Source organism: Amblyomma mixtum, chromosome 3 (assembly GCF_055824585.1).
Source record: "Amblyomma mixtum isolate Tamu chromosome 3, ASM5582458v1, whole genome shotgun sequence".
NCBI lineage: Eukaryota > Metazoa > Arthropoda > Arachnida > Ixodida > Ixodidae > Amblyomma > Amblyomma mixtum.
In genome coordinates, this window is record NC_143014.1 from 92,500,079 (window position 1) to 92,515,691 (window position 15,613).

The window sequence follows — 15,613 nt, forward strand, 5'->3', positions numbered from 1 at the left end:
ACACTATATACTTGTATGGGCGTTGGGCAGGACAGGGGTCAAATTAATGAGGTTTTATTTTATGCTGCCAGTAAGGAATGCTTGCCATGGAGGCTTAAGTATGTGGTGACCCCAGTTTTTTGTGGTTAGAGCAGCTTTCATGCTGCATTGTCACAGTCACCAGCTTTTATGTATGTGAAGCAAGGAGCGCCTTCTGCAGTGACGTGCACACAGCTGTGCCGTTCTCTCGACCGGACACCACTCGTCTCCTTTTGGGATCTGTGAAGAGTGCGACGGCTAGATACTGGGCCCTGCCAGACACTCGACACATCCGCCTTAAACGGCTAGATCTGGCAACGGCCTTTTCTGTTCCTCACAGAATACCACAACCTATTGCATGCCTAATACATTGGTTATGTTTAAACGTCGCCTTCACGCGCAAATACTTGCACTTAACTGGACAAGCGGACTCCCCGGACTGTTCTACGTGTGGCGTGCTAGAGACTGTAGAGCATGTTTTAATGGCGTGCCCAGCATATGCACGAGAAAGACTCAACCTTAGCATCTATTTTGGAAGTCTTTTGACACCAGGCTCCTCTCTGAGGATTTGATCCTCGACACTTGGCCAGATAGTTCGAAAACTCTACAAGCAATGCGAGCGCTCTCATGCTTTTTAAGTGATACGGGCCTTGACTTGTGTTTGTAATGTTAGCAAGTGTGCCTTGTCTTTTTGCATCTGCCTCTTCCCGTCATCATCATCCCCCATCGTGACCCTCTTTTTTCTCCTCTTCCCGTTCCCCAGTGCAGAGCAGCAGGCCAGATATTCATTTTTCTGGCCAACCTCTCTGCCTTCCCTGTCAATAAATCCCCTCTCTCTCTCTTTATGTATGTGATCATTGTTTAGCTTTGGTTCATGGTGCTTGTAGCGCATGTCATATCTTTTGTGTGCCTAAGCAAACCTGAAACCAAGATAGTCCCATCAAATCTGGGATGGTTGGCAATCCTAACTAAGGGTTGGGCCTATATGGGTTATTTCACCCAAGACTGTCAGCAATTTTTAAAAATAGACTTTTTGATTTACAAGAGCGTTTCAGCATAACATCGTATGTGGTGTAATGCATGAGAATACAGATAAGACGTGCGAACTAGCAGACTAATTAACTATTATTGAATTGTTAACTTTTTAACCTTTACTGTTAGGCTCCTTAATTATTGAGAAGCTTGTAGCAAACTGTAAGTAATATCCATACCAGTTTCTGGAATTTTTTCAGTATCCAACTGGAGGCGGCAAGCAGTCACAGAGCATGTGGCAGGCATACCAATATGTGACGTGAGCTTGTAGGCGCGGCTAGTGCTCTTCCTGGTCACTAGGTTTCGATTTTGTCCATATGCGGCCCCAAAATTTCTTGCGCTGCAGTGGCGACGAGAATAGTATTTTCGAAATTCCAAAAACTGATATGGTGTATATATTTTTTTTATTTGGACATACTGCAGCCTCGATGAGGCTATTGCAGGAGTGGTGTGCAATACAAGGAACTTAAAAAAGCAAAACATACTAAGTAGCAAATGGTGGGCTACAAGCCTCTCAATAAATAAAGAAGAACCTAACAGCAATAATTAAAGTTATCTATTCAGTATTCAATATAACTGGCCTGTTAGTAGCATGTCTTAGCTGTATTTTGATGCACTTCACCACTGCCAATACTACGCCTTCTTATCCTCGAAACCAGTGCCCTCAAAAACTGTATTTCCAATACTGACAGGAGACACACAACCGAAATTGATTTCCGAAACAGGTACCTCGATACATCACTGAAATGGCTCATATTAACAAAGCTGGTAATATGATTAGCTAAATTATGAAATTTCTTTGTGCATTCTAGATTATTTGGTGTATTTCATAATGCACACTGTCTTTGAAAGGGCTTAAATAAATCTGGCCACACGGATTTCTTTAAGCTCCATTGGCGGTGCACCTGGTTTTGAAAAAAATTCAGCATTGGACTGAAGCCATGGTCATGTTGAAATGATCTCTTCCATAAGCAGGCTAGCAAAATCATTTTCTTTTTAAGCTAATGTTCTTCATGCAAATCTATCTGTGAGCACTTGACAACATACGAATAAACTTGAAACTCTTTCTGATGCTCTTCATTTGTTTCTGCGGTATTTACCAACTGGTTTCTGCCTTTGCCCTGTGATAAAAGATGCAAGCTCCGTGCACTTAGGAAAGCTGAGCAGTTATTTCCCTAGCACATTGATGACAGACGTTTCACATTCAACATTCTGCATTAAAAGCTAAAAGGTAAACAACATAAAATAGAAGTGCTGAAAGTTTTTATTAGGCATAACATATCTTGCTAATCACTCTTATATGGACGTTACATTTACTTAACAGTATTGTTGCAACTTGGGTAGCATGGCTGGACGGGTGATGGGACGAGGATGATCGGAGACTGGGTTAGGAGGAAGGCAAGGAAAACTTTATACAACTATTTACATTATGTATACGTACAGCAACTGAGAATGCTTCTCAGTCAAAGAGTCTCGATGAGAGAAAGCTACTTGATGTGAGGAACCCCTCGACCATCCTCGGCGCCGGGTTTTATAAGGGATTTCTTCCCTAAAATTCCTAGACAGAGACCGTGTTTGCCGAGAAAGGTGTGTCCAAGTTCACTGTGGCAGGTCATCACGCACTCTCCCCAGGGAACACGCCCCCATCACGTGTTGAGCTTGAGAGGAGGGTGCTATCTTCAATGCTAGCATCAATGCACGGGCAAGCTACGTGGAAGGGTATGCGGTGTCAACGTCCCCTTTGGAGACGAATGCCTATGTCAAAACATGATGGCCGGACTGCGCAGCGCTTCCCGGTACTCCTTGGCAGCTCGTGGGAGAGCCCGCTGCAGTCGCGCAGGGCTCAGTCTTCCAGTGCCTCGTCGAAGTGGCCAGCAGGTGCGATAGAGGGAACCCTTTTTTCTTTTCCCTGAGACAAAGGGTATCCAGTCTGCAGCCATCGTGAGGTTGTCGGCGTTGTTGGCAGTTCTCGGTTGTCGCTTGCTCCGGCCCGCGTGGCCAGAAGTACGATCATAACAGTATTAAGTAGCAGCATTTGCTCAAACTGCCAGTCTGTAAATCCCCGTAATGTGGCCTTGCTATAAGTGAACCACATGAAAAGCCTCTCCGCTGACAAGATGAGCATGTTGCTGTGCTATAATATGAAGGTGCCTTTTTTTTTTCAATGGACAACAGTGAAGCATGGCCATGTTGACTTCAGGATCCTGGAAGCATAGTTCAGAAACTCAAGTTTTACTAGCATCTCTTGAGAACTATGGCTTGTTGTAGCACTTGCTTCTCCAAAAGAAAGGAGTGCCTCAGGTGATGCAGTTGATGCTGCCGGCGCGTGACCTTTGTCATGCTGACAAAGTCAATAACAAATTTTCTTTAAGCTCCTGAGCATGATGGTGAAAGTCTTCCATTTCTGTTGGCAACCACTGCAACTTTTAATAGGGGTGAAGGGGTGTTGTTCCTATCATTATGGTGAGCCTCTCTCCTCATCCCTTCGGTCACTGAGTGTACAGAAGTGCAACATATGTCGTCTACCTGTCAAACAACAAAGTAGGAAAAAGTAGACGGGGCCAATGGAATTGCCGCAGTCTCTGCCTAATTCTGCTCCAGTCCTTTTCTCAGTGTGCTAGCGTCTGAGCGAGCACCGGGGGCCCAAAGTCTGACTCACAGCAGCCTTGAAATCTGCGGCACATTTTAGAGCCTTAGCTCTAATACTTTCATTATTCAAGATCGTGTTAGTATGAAACTCAAGGTGTCTAAAATGGCGGATACATACAGTGGATACATACCACGTGACAAAAACAGGTGGTGCACCACCAGGCACCACCACCATCAGATGGCAACCAAGTGGCACCATACCATGGTACCATACCACATGACCCAATAGGTCACAATTGGTATACCTTTGTTCCCCTATACATACTGCAGTGTGTGAGGAGTTCAAGGGGGACCAGTGGTTGTACCATTGGCACACAGATTGTGGACCACCTAATTGGCGTAGAATGTTCGGAGTGGTATCAAACAATTCAGCGTGTTATGGCGCATAAGATTACTTGTTGAGTTGAATCAAAGCATAGCTTATCATAGGGATTCGCATCAACAACCTTTTGTTCCCTAAACCGTGAATTCTTGAAATTTCAAACGTCCATTACGCCCAAACTAATTGATGTAGGACATTCGAAGTGGTGTCAAACTATTTGTCTTTTTGTGGTGTGTATATTGGGATAAAAAGAGTAGATATTCCGATATAACAAAAAATTTGTACCAGATCGATATAGCAAAGATGGCTAATGACACAATATTCGTTTGATATTGCTAATTCTCGATACTCATATGCTGCTTCATCATTTTGATCTTTTTTCTTGTTAAAATGAATGGTACCCTAAATATCTATTTTAGATACCAGTTCTCAGATGTTGTTGTCTTTGGTTGATACATGAAATGTATCAAAAAATAGTATCGAAGATACATGTATCTTCAATACTGCTTATGCCTGATCACCTCGAGACAGAGGAAGACTTCTGCAACCATCTGGAAAGCTGCTGGCCATCCTGTATTGTCGGAAAAGGTTCACTGAAGTCATCTTAGCAAAAAGAAGAGCTCTGAAGCAACCTCTAAAGAAAGTGCTAGAAAACATTGCCAAAGTCTTGCAATGCACAATATATTTAACACAATAGCTTGCTTGAAGGTGTTCCAGCTGTGAACAGCTGTATAACAATGGAACAATAAATTTTCTCTTTGACCTGTGCAGTGCCGTGCCCGTCATAATTTCTGCATTTGAGTCATGATCAATAACCTCTCTAAGGATCCTGAGGCCATTTTAGACCAAATTTAATTGGTCATTATTTTGCATGCAAGTACAGCTGCAGAGGACAGTCAGACTTATCTGACCCAATTGCTTTGCTTTTGGTACCAATAAATGTGCAGGTCCTAAAACAGCAACAAATTATGTGCTAATTCACATTCATGTTGAGCTAGTCCCTCTAGAATGGCTGGTGAACCATGCCCTCCTGACTCACCGGGAAATAAATCAAGATCACCTACCTGGGCTTGTTCCATGATTCCCCTTTGACATTCTGTTAACTGTGCGTTAAGAAAGCTGTACTCGTATCATTTTCTTCCCTTGTAAGTGATTATGTTTCAGGTTCGCGAACTTCGCATGGTTCTTCACATCCACGCTAGTAGGTCGCAGTCGCATAAGTTCTCGAGTTCTCGTCATTTTTCTAGTTTCTTGATACTGCATGCCAGAACAATGCACTGACCGACTTCCGCATATTCTTTTACAGTTATCCTGCATCACAGGTCTCTGCAAAGAGTTTAGAACGTGAGCAAACAACCACGCAAGCATAGTCGTGTGGCGAAAACAGTTCTGGGTTGTGCCCCTTGTGGGTGAGGTGTAAGGAGGTCAAGAGAGAGTATTGAATGCCCACGCTGGAGTGCATGACCGGGCATAGAAACTAAAGGAGGTTATGGTTGTGTGCACCTGGCATCATCACAGTGGAAGTGGCAGTGGAACCTTTTTGCAGCAGTCCACGTAGGAGGCGTTTCGACATCTCTCTCACCCGGTGGAAAAGGCTATAAATGCTAACCATATGCATTTAGGAATGTTTCACCGCATGCCTCTGCACTGCAGCTTTTCTACTGTCAGTTTTGTGCAAAAACGAGCTTCTATTTTACTACTTTCGTGATTCTTGTACAGATAAGCAAGGTAATGAGTGCTTTTATGTATGTTGTCATCCCCTTCAATTTTGTAGTGAAGGCATGAACTTTTTCACATTTTTTCCTAGGACATTCAGCCGACAATTGAAGACATCTACTGTGCTTTGATTGATAATGACCGAGGAGGGAAGGAGAAAGTGCTGTTTTTTGATTCTCGTGGTGTGGTAAGTAACTATTTTGCAGTGTGCTTTGCGTAGTTTGCTTTTCTTGCAATGAAGTAGAATAAAAAGTAATTGAAATGTAGGATTGTTGCATTATTACTAAGTGTTCACAGAAAATACTCATGACTGCTGTACCCAAAACAAAATGCTTTTGAAAAGCAAACTTTTCCTGAATGCATCCTGTTTTCTCTAGTATTATAGTTCGTTCAACTTGAAAGCCTACATAGCACTTACTGTTACAAACTTCCAGCAGGAATTCGCTGGCAATTTGTAACACTAGATGTATGAGATGTGAGAGACTAGTGCTGCCATGTGAACAGTAGTTGTAGTAGCTCAACGTGATTGTGGATAGCAGCACCAGCTTAACATAACAATTCAGGTATGAAAATTCCACACTGTTTGACAACATGCTCTGTTGACATGACCTTTAATGTGGTACTGTGTATTTGATGCTTAGCAATTTTGGGGATTGTCCTAATTGTGAAACAGATAGAGGGCATCAGATTTTATCTTAAGCTCAGGCACAACTGTGCAGAGGCCCTAGAAGGTCTTTGACGAAAAGAGCTTAGTCAGTATACAACGTTCAAATGGAATGCTGCGCTCAATGCCTGTTGGTTTGCCATTCAGGACGACAGGCTCACAGGAAGGCCTCCAACCACATGGCAGTTGATACAGTTCAGTAGCCGCTCTGTAAGGGTCGACATTTAACCATTTTAGGCATTGCTGCTGAGGTGGGAGGTGGCCACATGATGGACTAACGTCCCAGAAAATTTTTCCCAGAGATTATAACAGCTGGTTGGAAATGGGGACATGTTGACAGCAGCATAAAACTTTGTTGGACCATCTTGAATATGCAACTTCCTTGTCCAGTTCTCAGTGGCCTTATGTCTATAAACTTGCCTTTCCCAGTAGGAAACTCTAGCCTCACTGAGATCAAGAGCATGTGGCAGAAGGGCATGCCTATGTATTCCTTAGACATGGAGGGCTTGCAGGAGGGAATTAGTTGCAGTAGGACAAGTGTCAACTCCGGATACTGTTGTGATATTTTATGGCAACTGGGAGATGCTGTGCAAAGATGTCACCCCAAATTTTGGTGACAAAAGAACTGGCTGCTGCACCATGGCTACACAGTGCCTGACCTGTTACTTACACAGGAAGCTTTTGACCAAAAACAATGTGAATGTTAATCTGTGCCCACCTTACTCACCTAGCCTGGCTCTTGTGAACCAAGTCAGATGTTTATTTCCCTTAAGATGAAAGGCCGCGATTTCTGCACCTCCAAGGCAATTCATTCACGCAGAACCCCAAAAAAGTGCCTGACACACTCACCTAATGTAGCTTTGCGGAGATGTTCCAAGAATGGCAGGCATGCAGAAACCACTGCATATGCACATGTGGTGACTTTGAAACTACTGATGCAGAGGTGCTAGGATTTTGCCTCAATGGCAGTGCATGCCTCAAAAAATTTTGAACCAAACTTTGTTTTTCATGTAGAGCTCAAGAGGGATTGATTGGAAAGAAGGAGTTTTTATAGCTTTTGCAAGTGATTTCTACAGTCAGTTTCTCTCTTGTGTCATTTACAGAGTCACTTAGTCACTTACACTTACTTCACTTACACTTACGTCACTTAGTCACTTACAGTGGCATTTAGTCAAAAGCTACGTCCCTATGTAGGTTGTTTGATGATAACATGGGCAGTCCTGGTCATGTTGTTTAGCATCATATTAGATATGAAAGTGCACCTCTGGTGAGGGCAAGACTGCATTGGCTGTGTTGCAAAATAACATGGGCTTCAACGCTTGTTGGTGCTGCCTGCCGTGGCAGTGCTGGAATGAACATTAATAGCGTTTCAAATTGGGCTGGTTGATTATTCGCATAGTCTCTCATTGTTCATTTGTGCACTAGCATGTAGAAAGAATATGCCATAGAGAATTATGGCTATTTTTTTGCAGGAAAGTTCCCGTGCAGAGGTTTCAAAGTCCCATCTATCACATGCAGATGTAAGTACTCATGCTGTATGCCTTAGTTTCCTGTTAAAAACTTGCCATTACTGTAGAATTTTTGTTCACTTCTATGTACCGTATTTACTAGCATAATGTAAAAGCTTATTTTTCCAGAAAAAAAATAATTGCAAAATTTGGGCTCCGGTCATTTTGCTAGGTAAAATATTAACAGAATTTATGTTTTCAGTATTAAAATAGTGAATCCATTCACTGTATTTGTTAGATGTGTTTGTTACAAGGGTAAACATGATAATTTTTAATATGCTTTAAAAGTCATAACAAGTTTAATGCATTAAGTTACCTATATCAAATACCTGCTACTGCGAGTTTCTTATTTTGAACTCAGCGCGGGATATGTTGAACTCCAAATAAGTAATGCCACCTTCAGAACAGGACCACTGTCAATCCTCCTTGCATACTATTTATACTGGGCAACAAGAATCAGGGTTGACAGCATCTGCGACTGCTTAAGCCAGCAAAAAAATTAGCTGCGGTTCAGCTACTGCTGAACATAGTTGGAGAGCGAAAGCTATGGCGTATTGGGCAACTAAGTGGCTTGGCGTCTATATTGTTGAGTGTGTTCCGGACACTGGATAGGCAGTGCACCTACCCTGGCAGGGTGGCAATGAATGCTGCGGCCTATTGCTGCAGTGCCGTGCGTCTGCCACAACGTTCTCAGCGCTAAAGCATGCAGCCCGCATCTCTCTCTCACTCCCCCACGTACACTCAAAGCGCAATTCAGGCATCCATGACCCAGGGAGCTAGTTAGCGCACTTCCTTTCCTTGAAAGCATCGGAGTGTAAAACACCAATGCCAATGAACACAATGAGCACCGACAGCCCATGGCTTCAGCGCCGCGTTTCTGGCACAACGTTGTCAATTCCAGTGCAGCGCACACCTGTCACTACCGCCACATAGTTTAAAGCACGACTGAGGTGTCCACTGCTCCAAGAGGGCAGTTATGCCCCTTTCCTTTGCTTTCCAAGCTACCGCTCCATTGGTTTCGTAGCTTAAAGTGCGACTAGGGTGTCCACTGTCCCGGGGGGCCAGTTGTGCGTCTTTCCTTCGCTTTCGAAGCACGAAGTCATTTGAAGGTGAAATCTAGGCACCCGGTGATCAAAGCATGAGGTCCTGTAGGGAAGCTTTCGCTTCAGAATTATCTCCATCAACCATACGGCATTCATTAATGCCGTGCCCAGCATTGTCCTCTTTTCATGTGCAGATAACAAGATTATGTGCATGACTAGTAATTTTGCAAATTGGAAAGACTGAAATATATGAAATAGGTAAAAGTTGTCCACAGTGTAAAGTATAGATCACAACATTTGTTTGAGAGAATGCTTTACTACTACCAATAAATGCATACTGTGACATTTTTGGGAGGTTGGAGGCTGTTCTATCATTCCTTGAAAATGCCATACATAGCAAACTATTGACTGAAATTCTTTATATGCAAGTTGCACTGCTTTGGATACATCAAACAAAACTTGACGTGTCCTGCATTTTGTTTCACTGTATGTTCTTCATTGTCATTACTGCTGTTTAAATTACTGCATCTATGCTTAAATTAGACATAGCTATTGCAAAAAAGAAAATGTTAAAATTCTGCCAAGCAGAATTGGTCATTTAAAAGCAACAGCATGGTACATCAAGCTACAAAACTGCTTAGGTGAATATCTGATGTTTTTTTTTTATTAGGCTTCTTTTTCATTTAATTGTGTGTGCATCATCTCTTGGGTCTCAATCCCAACTCATCGTGGTGGCACAGTTTTTGGCTCATTAGTAAATATTACCACTTGTTGCTATAGCCCTGAATTTTATGTTGCAAAGATTTCATTGTGTGGATGTTTGGTTTTTAACTCTCCACTTCACTCTTTCACTTGAAGTGACCTGGTACTGCATGGAGAGCTTTGTTCGAAAGAAATAGACAACCAAATATTTTCACCAACAAGAGCTTTTTTGTGAACTTTTCGTGCAAATAAGGATAGCTCTGACCAGCTGTTACTGGTGAGAAATTGCCAGAATATATTTTATGCCTTTATTTTGTAATCAAAACCAATCTGGTTGTGATCACCTGACCTCTTAATATCACTACTGTTGCAGTGTTATCATTTCGAAAAAATTGTAATATGTGCAGTGCATGTTAAACAAACAACAAAGCTGCCTGTTATTACCAAAACTTGGCTAGCCACGGAACTGATGCTGCACATTACGCACCTTTGAATGACTTTAATCACAGATTCTTGTACTAATGAACCAATATTGAGACTCCAGTGCAGAAATTTTGCCATGTTTTTTGGGCACACTGGACATATGATGCAATAGGTCCCAAGAGCTTACACATTTTTTCACTTAACAAAAAAAGAAAAAACTTCTACCTGAAAATTTTGCACTACCTTGTGTACAACATATCTTGCGTAATGTGAGCCAGATGTTTGGAATACAAAAAGATAGCTCATATAGTTTACATGAAACTGAAACAGTATTGTTTGTGCTTGGTTAGAGCAAGGGGGAGTGCATTAATGTGAACACAATTATTTATTGAAAAGTGTATAGTGGCTGCTTAGTATATATTCTAGCTATATCCTTGAAAAACCCGGCACTCCATTTTAAAGCAGCTTTTAAGTTACATGTGGTGCCCTGTTTGCATACATGCAGACACTGCAGGCTTACAGCTTATGCAACCTTTTTATGATGATGAAACACCACTTAATGTATAATGCACTTCTAACGCAACAGCGTTAAAGTGCACATTTGGCAGCAACCCCACAGGTGTAAGAATGAAATTTCATTCGGCGGCAGCCGCTGTGGTGTGAAAATAAAATTCCCATTGGTCGATAATGATCCGACGTCACAACCACATGACCTAGCGCAGGTAATTCAGACACGCCACAACGGTCACAAAGCACAACGGCGATGATGTCACTACACAATTTCTCATTTGTCTACAGCGTTGCGACGCCATTCCACCACCATTACGTAATGCCTCTGGAGAAAGAAAAGCAATTGTACTGAAAAGAAAAATGGTCAAGCCAAGACGATCTTCTGCCTCTTGGGTTGAGAGCCGGACGAACTACCCCTCAACCATGGAGAAAGTTGGGTTGTTGGGTTGAAGGCAACAAAAGGAGGCCTTGCGTGAGCGCTTCGCGCCACAGAGTATGCTACAGAGCAGGCTACAAATGAATTAATTAAGATGACCAATTAGCGTCACAAATGCTTGTTGTCTATTAACAAAGCTTATGCGTACGAGCAACAAAATCCGCGTGACGTGTCGTAGTGACATGGGTATCCGCCGCTGTTGGCAAGAGAAGGCGCACAAGAGCCCCACACATCAAATTGACTAGGATGCATATGTCATGCCCGCCCGATACAAAGGAAACAGCAACCACCTGCCGCCATCAGCAGCAGCAGCAGCAGCTAGAGTGGCTCTACCCTGTACGCTATCACATTTAGTTCACATTCATTGCATTCTCAAATTTTTTGCATCATGGATTCATGGCTACATTTAACTCTAATACAAACCGTACTGGTAGATCATAATGGAGTGAACTCTATGGCTTTTTATTAGTGTGCAGTCGAGCCATTTTATCCTCCAGAGGCTAACTGTTGCATTTGCATCAGGAAGTTGGACCTAGGGGGTAGGAAAAGGTCTGCACCGACATTTAAGAATATATTTAAGTGTTGGCACTGACTGCCCACCGTGGCAAAGAGTGCGCACAGATAATGTTCACGCTCTAGTACATGCACTCACCGCAGCGGAGCGGGGGCGCTGTGTGTCGAGGGCTCTTTGGTTGTGGAACGACAGACACAACCAAGCAGCATGCCTGGCTTTCGGTGTCACTTCAAGTTGTGTTTGTCTATTTTTTGCTGCCAGAGTGTGAACTTTAGGTTCTCTGCTTCTACGTAGTATGGGCACCGTGCACGAAAAGGGTTTGCCAGAACTAGCCTTTTGTGCCGCGTTTTGGTACTACCCATGGTGATTGTAGCGCGAGCTCACGTGGTTGTACGGGCCGATCCCGTGGACAGTTGTTGCGGTCTATGTGCCTTGTGCTATGATGTGTTGGTTGCTGCTGTGGCACACCCCAGAGTCCAGCAGGATCTGGAAGCTGACTCGATGCGGTTATAGCGAGAAGGGGTTTGTACCCAACACAGATCGGGCTTTTTAAAGCTTTTTCGGAGCCTGCTTGCCTGGAACTTCGGCGCCGGGCAACCCCGGAGCAGATAAGATATTGCAACTGAGTGACAGTGTCTGTGCGAAGCACGTTCTCGAGCATAAAATAGCCAAATCGTGCCATGCCAAGTTCAGTGGAAAGGTCCTTTTGAATGCACCCAAGAAACTGGTGCTGTCGGTGAACACTGTGTCCAGCATTTTCCCTGAGGTTTGAAATATCTGACAAAACAAACAAGTCACTAAAAGTGCACTGTACTAGCCTCTAAAACATTACATACACACTCTCTTTTTCCTTTCAATCCTGGCAATCACGCGTAGCAGCGAGACATTCTGCTGCCGAGCACGAGAGCATGGGTCCAACTCCCGGCTTCGAAGGGAGTATTTGTGATGCAAGGGAAATGCGGAAATGCCTTTGAGATGCCTTTGTACATCAAAGAACCCAGGTTGCTGAAATTGACCATGTTCTCTGCACAGCGGGCCTCATCTTATCAAGCGTCGGCTCATTACACTGCTCAAGCAATGTTTGAAAGTATATCTAATCTCTTTGGCCCAAATATGGGAGTGTGTGCATTGAGGCCGACTGTTTATCTTCAAGAAGTGGTATTATTAACCATGTTCGCAGCAGTCATGCGGATGAACGAGAAAACCTTGCAGTGAATGTATTTCGATAACTAGCTCCAAAAGACCACAGGGCCCCGTCGTCGCTGCTGTTCTACCCATTCATGCAGTCCCAGCCAGTAGAACACGAAGTAGCGTAAAATGACTTGATGTAGACAGCAGTTTCGATCCTTCAGTGCCTTGCTGCTTAAGCATTGTGCATGCCACGCCACCGAACAATCCCGCAACACCTGCAGTAGGGCTGCCACAGCTCGGCGACTTGGCAAGCTTACATCGTCTGGCGCCATCTGTCCATGTTTAAAAGAAGCACAGAGAGTGGCGAACAAGATTTGGTCATGCTGTCGGGCAGAGTGTCAACACCTGACACTGAGGTCTTCACGCAAGTACATGATGGGAGGACACAAAACGCAAAGTGCATTGTTTTCATGTCGAGCATGTCTGGCAGTGTGACCACCACAATAAAAGGAATGAGTTGAAGTGCTCAAGAAAATTTAAAGGGCTCTGAGATGAATAGTTTGCTTTGCGGTAGATAAAGACTGATCAATAAAACTCTTGAATTAGTGCAGTCAGCTAGCAGTGTGATCTGTTAACCATATAATTTGTCACAATGAATTATTCTAAAACTGCCAAGAAGAAACAAAATAGGTGCAAGGTGAGATACCAGAATGAATGCACATCATCTCATGTTCTTGTAATTCTCGCAGTAATCAGCATTGAGGTTTATATGAACGTACCACAAGGGTCAAATGTTGCAGGGGTTTCACGTGTGCATTAGGTGCATTATGGTAGGGGTTTCACCTGTGCATTAGGTAAGTGTAAGGTGGACTATAGCATTTTCAGTCTTGCTAAAGCCTATTTATTTGCTGTGTACCATGGAATTTAGAAAAATATCGGTGGAAGCAACATGGCAACTATGCATCTAGCGAACAGCTTGCTTGCTGCATGCATGGTTGCTATGTTAATTAAAATTGCACGCCAGTAGTATGTTCTGGCAGGTTTTCAGAGCAGCCTTGCCTTTCTGCTTCTTTGTGATGAGTATTGAGGATTACTACTATTTTGTTTTCATGGCCGGGTAACTTGCAATTGGTTTTTAATTGGGTTTTGAGGAAAGGAAATGGCACAGTATCTGCCTCGCATATCTCGGTGGACACCTGAACCGCGCCATAAGGGAAGGGAGGAAGGTGGAAGTGAAAGGAGAGAGAGAAAACGGTGCCGTATTGGAGGTCGCGAGAATAATTTCAACCATCTGGGGATCTTTAACGTGCACTGACATCGCACAGCACATGGGCGCCTTTTGCGTTACGCCTCCATCAGAACGAGGCCGCCGTGGTCAGGTTCGAACCCGGGTACTACGGCTCGGTAGACGAGCGCCTTAACCACTGAGCCACTGCGGTGGGTAGGTAACTTGCAAAATTACAGGATTGCACTTAAGTCTGCTTAAGAGCGGAAATCCGAAAGCCTTACCCTGTCCTCTTTTTCTACCTCCTTTGGTCTTTTTTGGTCATAGTTCGTTTTTTTTTGTTACTTATTATATTTTTGTTTTTATTATTATTATTATTTTAATTTTTAATTGTTTTCATTTGAGTTTTTTTTCCTCAAGAAAAGCCATGTTTAGCCAGTTAAGCCTGTGTATGGATTGTTATTGGGCTAGTGTTGGATTGGCTATGGATCTGTCTCATTGGATGAATACCACTGATGAGCCAAGAAATGCTTTCACATTAAAAAATGACATGCTTAGGATGACAGCTTAGTACCATGGCATATGCTCATACAGGTGAACTGCTTAGGGCTTGATTTGGCAGTGCTGTAAAGAAATATAAGGTTCATGTTTCGTTTTGAAAGCCCTATAGTTATACATCTTTGTGTCTGCAGTGAAACAGTGGTCATAACACAAACGTTGCATCTCCTGTTCATTGTCATAATAGTGTAGTGGAGTTTGTATACAGCACAGGCAAAGCTTTATTTGCCAAAATTTGTAATATAACAGAAGTTTCTAGCTTTCCAGTTTTTGAAGAGACTGTGTCTTTTTTCACTTTCTAGAATTTGCAAAGTAGTGCACTTTTTGGCAGTTTTCAGAGGGACTGTATTTTGTTGTTCCTCTTTCTAGACTTTGTAAAGTAATGCACTTTTTCATGTGCCATGAGGAAGAAACTGCCTTTTCATGAGAGTGAAGCTGAAAAATATTGCTTATTGTATCATATCAGATAGGTTGTAAAGCTATTGTCCACCGTACACTTCTGAGGCACTATTGCTGATAATAGTTTGTCTGATTTTTGGAAGACGTGATAAAAAATTGTGAGCAATTCTTCTGGTCTTGCTGTGCCACAGATGTCTTGTCAAGAAGTAAGCACATTTTTCTTGATAACTTTGCCTCTCCTGCTGCTTTCTGGGTGAGCACCATTACATACTCACAAAAGCAAAACTAGCTGGCAGGTTTTTGTTATCTGAAAAATACCTTTCTTTTTCTAAGGAGAATTACCTTTGTAATAAAGGTGCTTAAGTCCTACTATTTTCTTATTGCAGGGGGTCGTCTTAATATATGCAATCAACAGCAGAGAGTCCTTCTTGCTATTGGAGCAGCTAAAGAAGGACATCGATAAGCACAAAGACAAGAAGGAGGTAGCATTCCTTTTTTTCAATCAGACTGTCGGCATTTTTGCCAAATTCTTAACACCTATATCTTGCAGCTGGCCTTCTTGGTGCTTGGAAACAAAGCAGATCTGAGTGCAGAGAGGCAGGTTGACGTGCAGTCTGCCATTACCTGGGCCACCAAAGAAAAGGGTAAGGCTTTAATGTCAAACTCTAAGTGTTGTGTTAGGAGAGCTTGTTTTCTTTTTTTGAATATCTTAATACTACGAGGGGCGTTCAATAAAGATTTCCCCTGACTCACTTCCATTTAT

At 43.0% G+C, this 15,613-nt stretch overlaps 1 protein-coding gene across 5 annotated transcripts in view; it reads left to right on the forward strand.

Moving 5' to 3' along the window:
• The window catches only part of kappaB-Ras (NFKB inhibitor interacting Ras like 1), a 51,653-nt gene that overhangs the window by 6,687 nt on the left and 29,353 nt on the right, over positions 1-15,613 (forward strand). For all 5 annotated transcript variants that reach the window (XM_089580114.1, XM_089580115.1, XM_089580113.1 and 2 more), the window contains exons 3-6: positions 5,829-5,924; positions 7,874-7,921; positions 15,237-15,332; positions 15,401-15,494. In XM_089580114.1, coding sequence (XP_089436240.1) covers positions 5,829-5,924; positions 7,874-7,921; positions 15,237-15,332; positions 15,401-15,494 — 334 coding nt within the window. The remainder of the gene's footprint in view (positions 1-5,828; positions 5,925-7,873; positions 7,922-15,236; positions 15,333-15,400; positions 15,495-15,613) is intronic.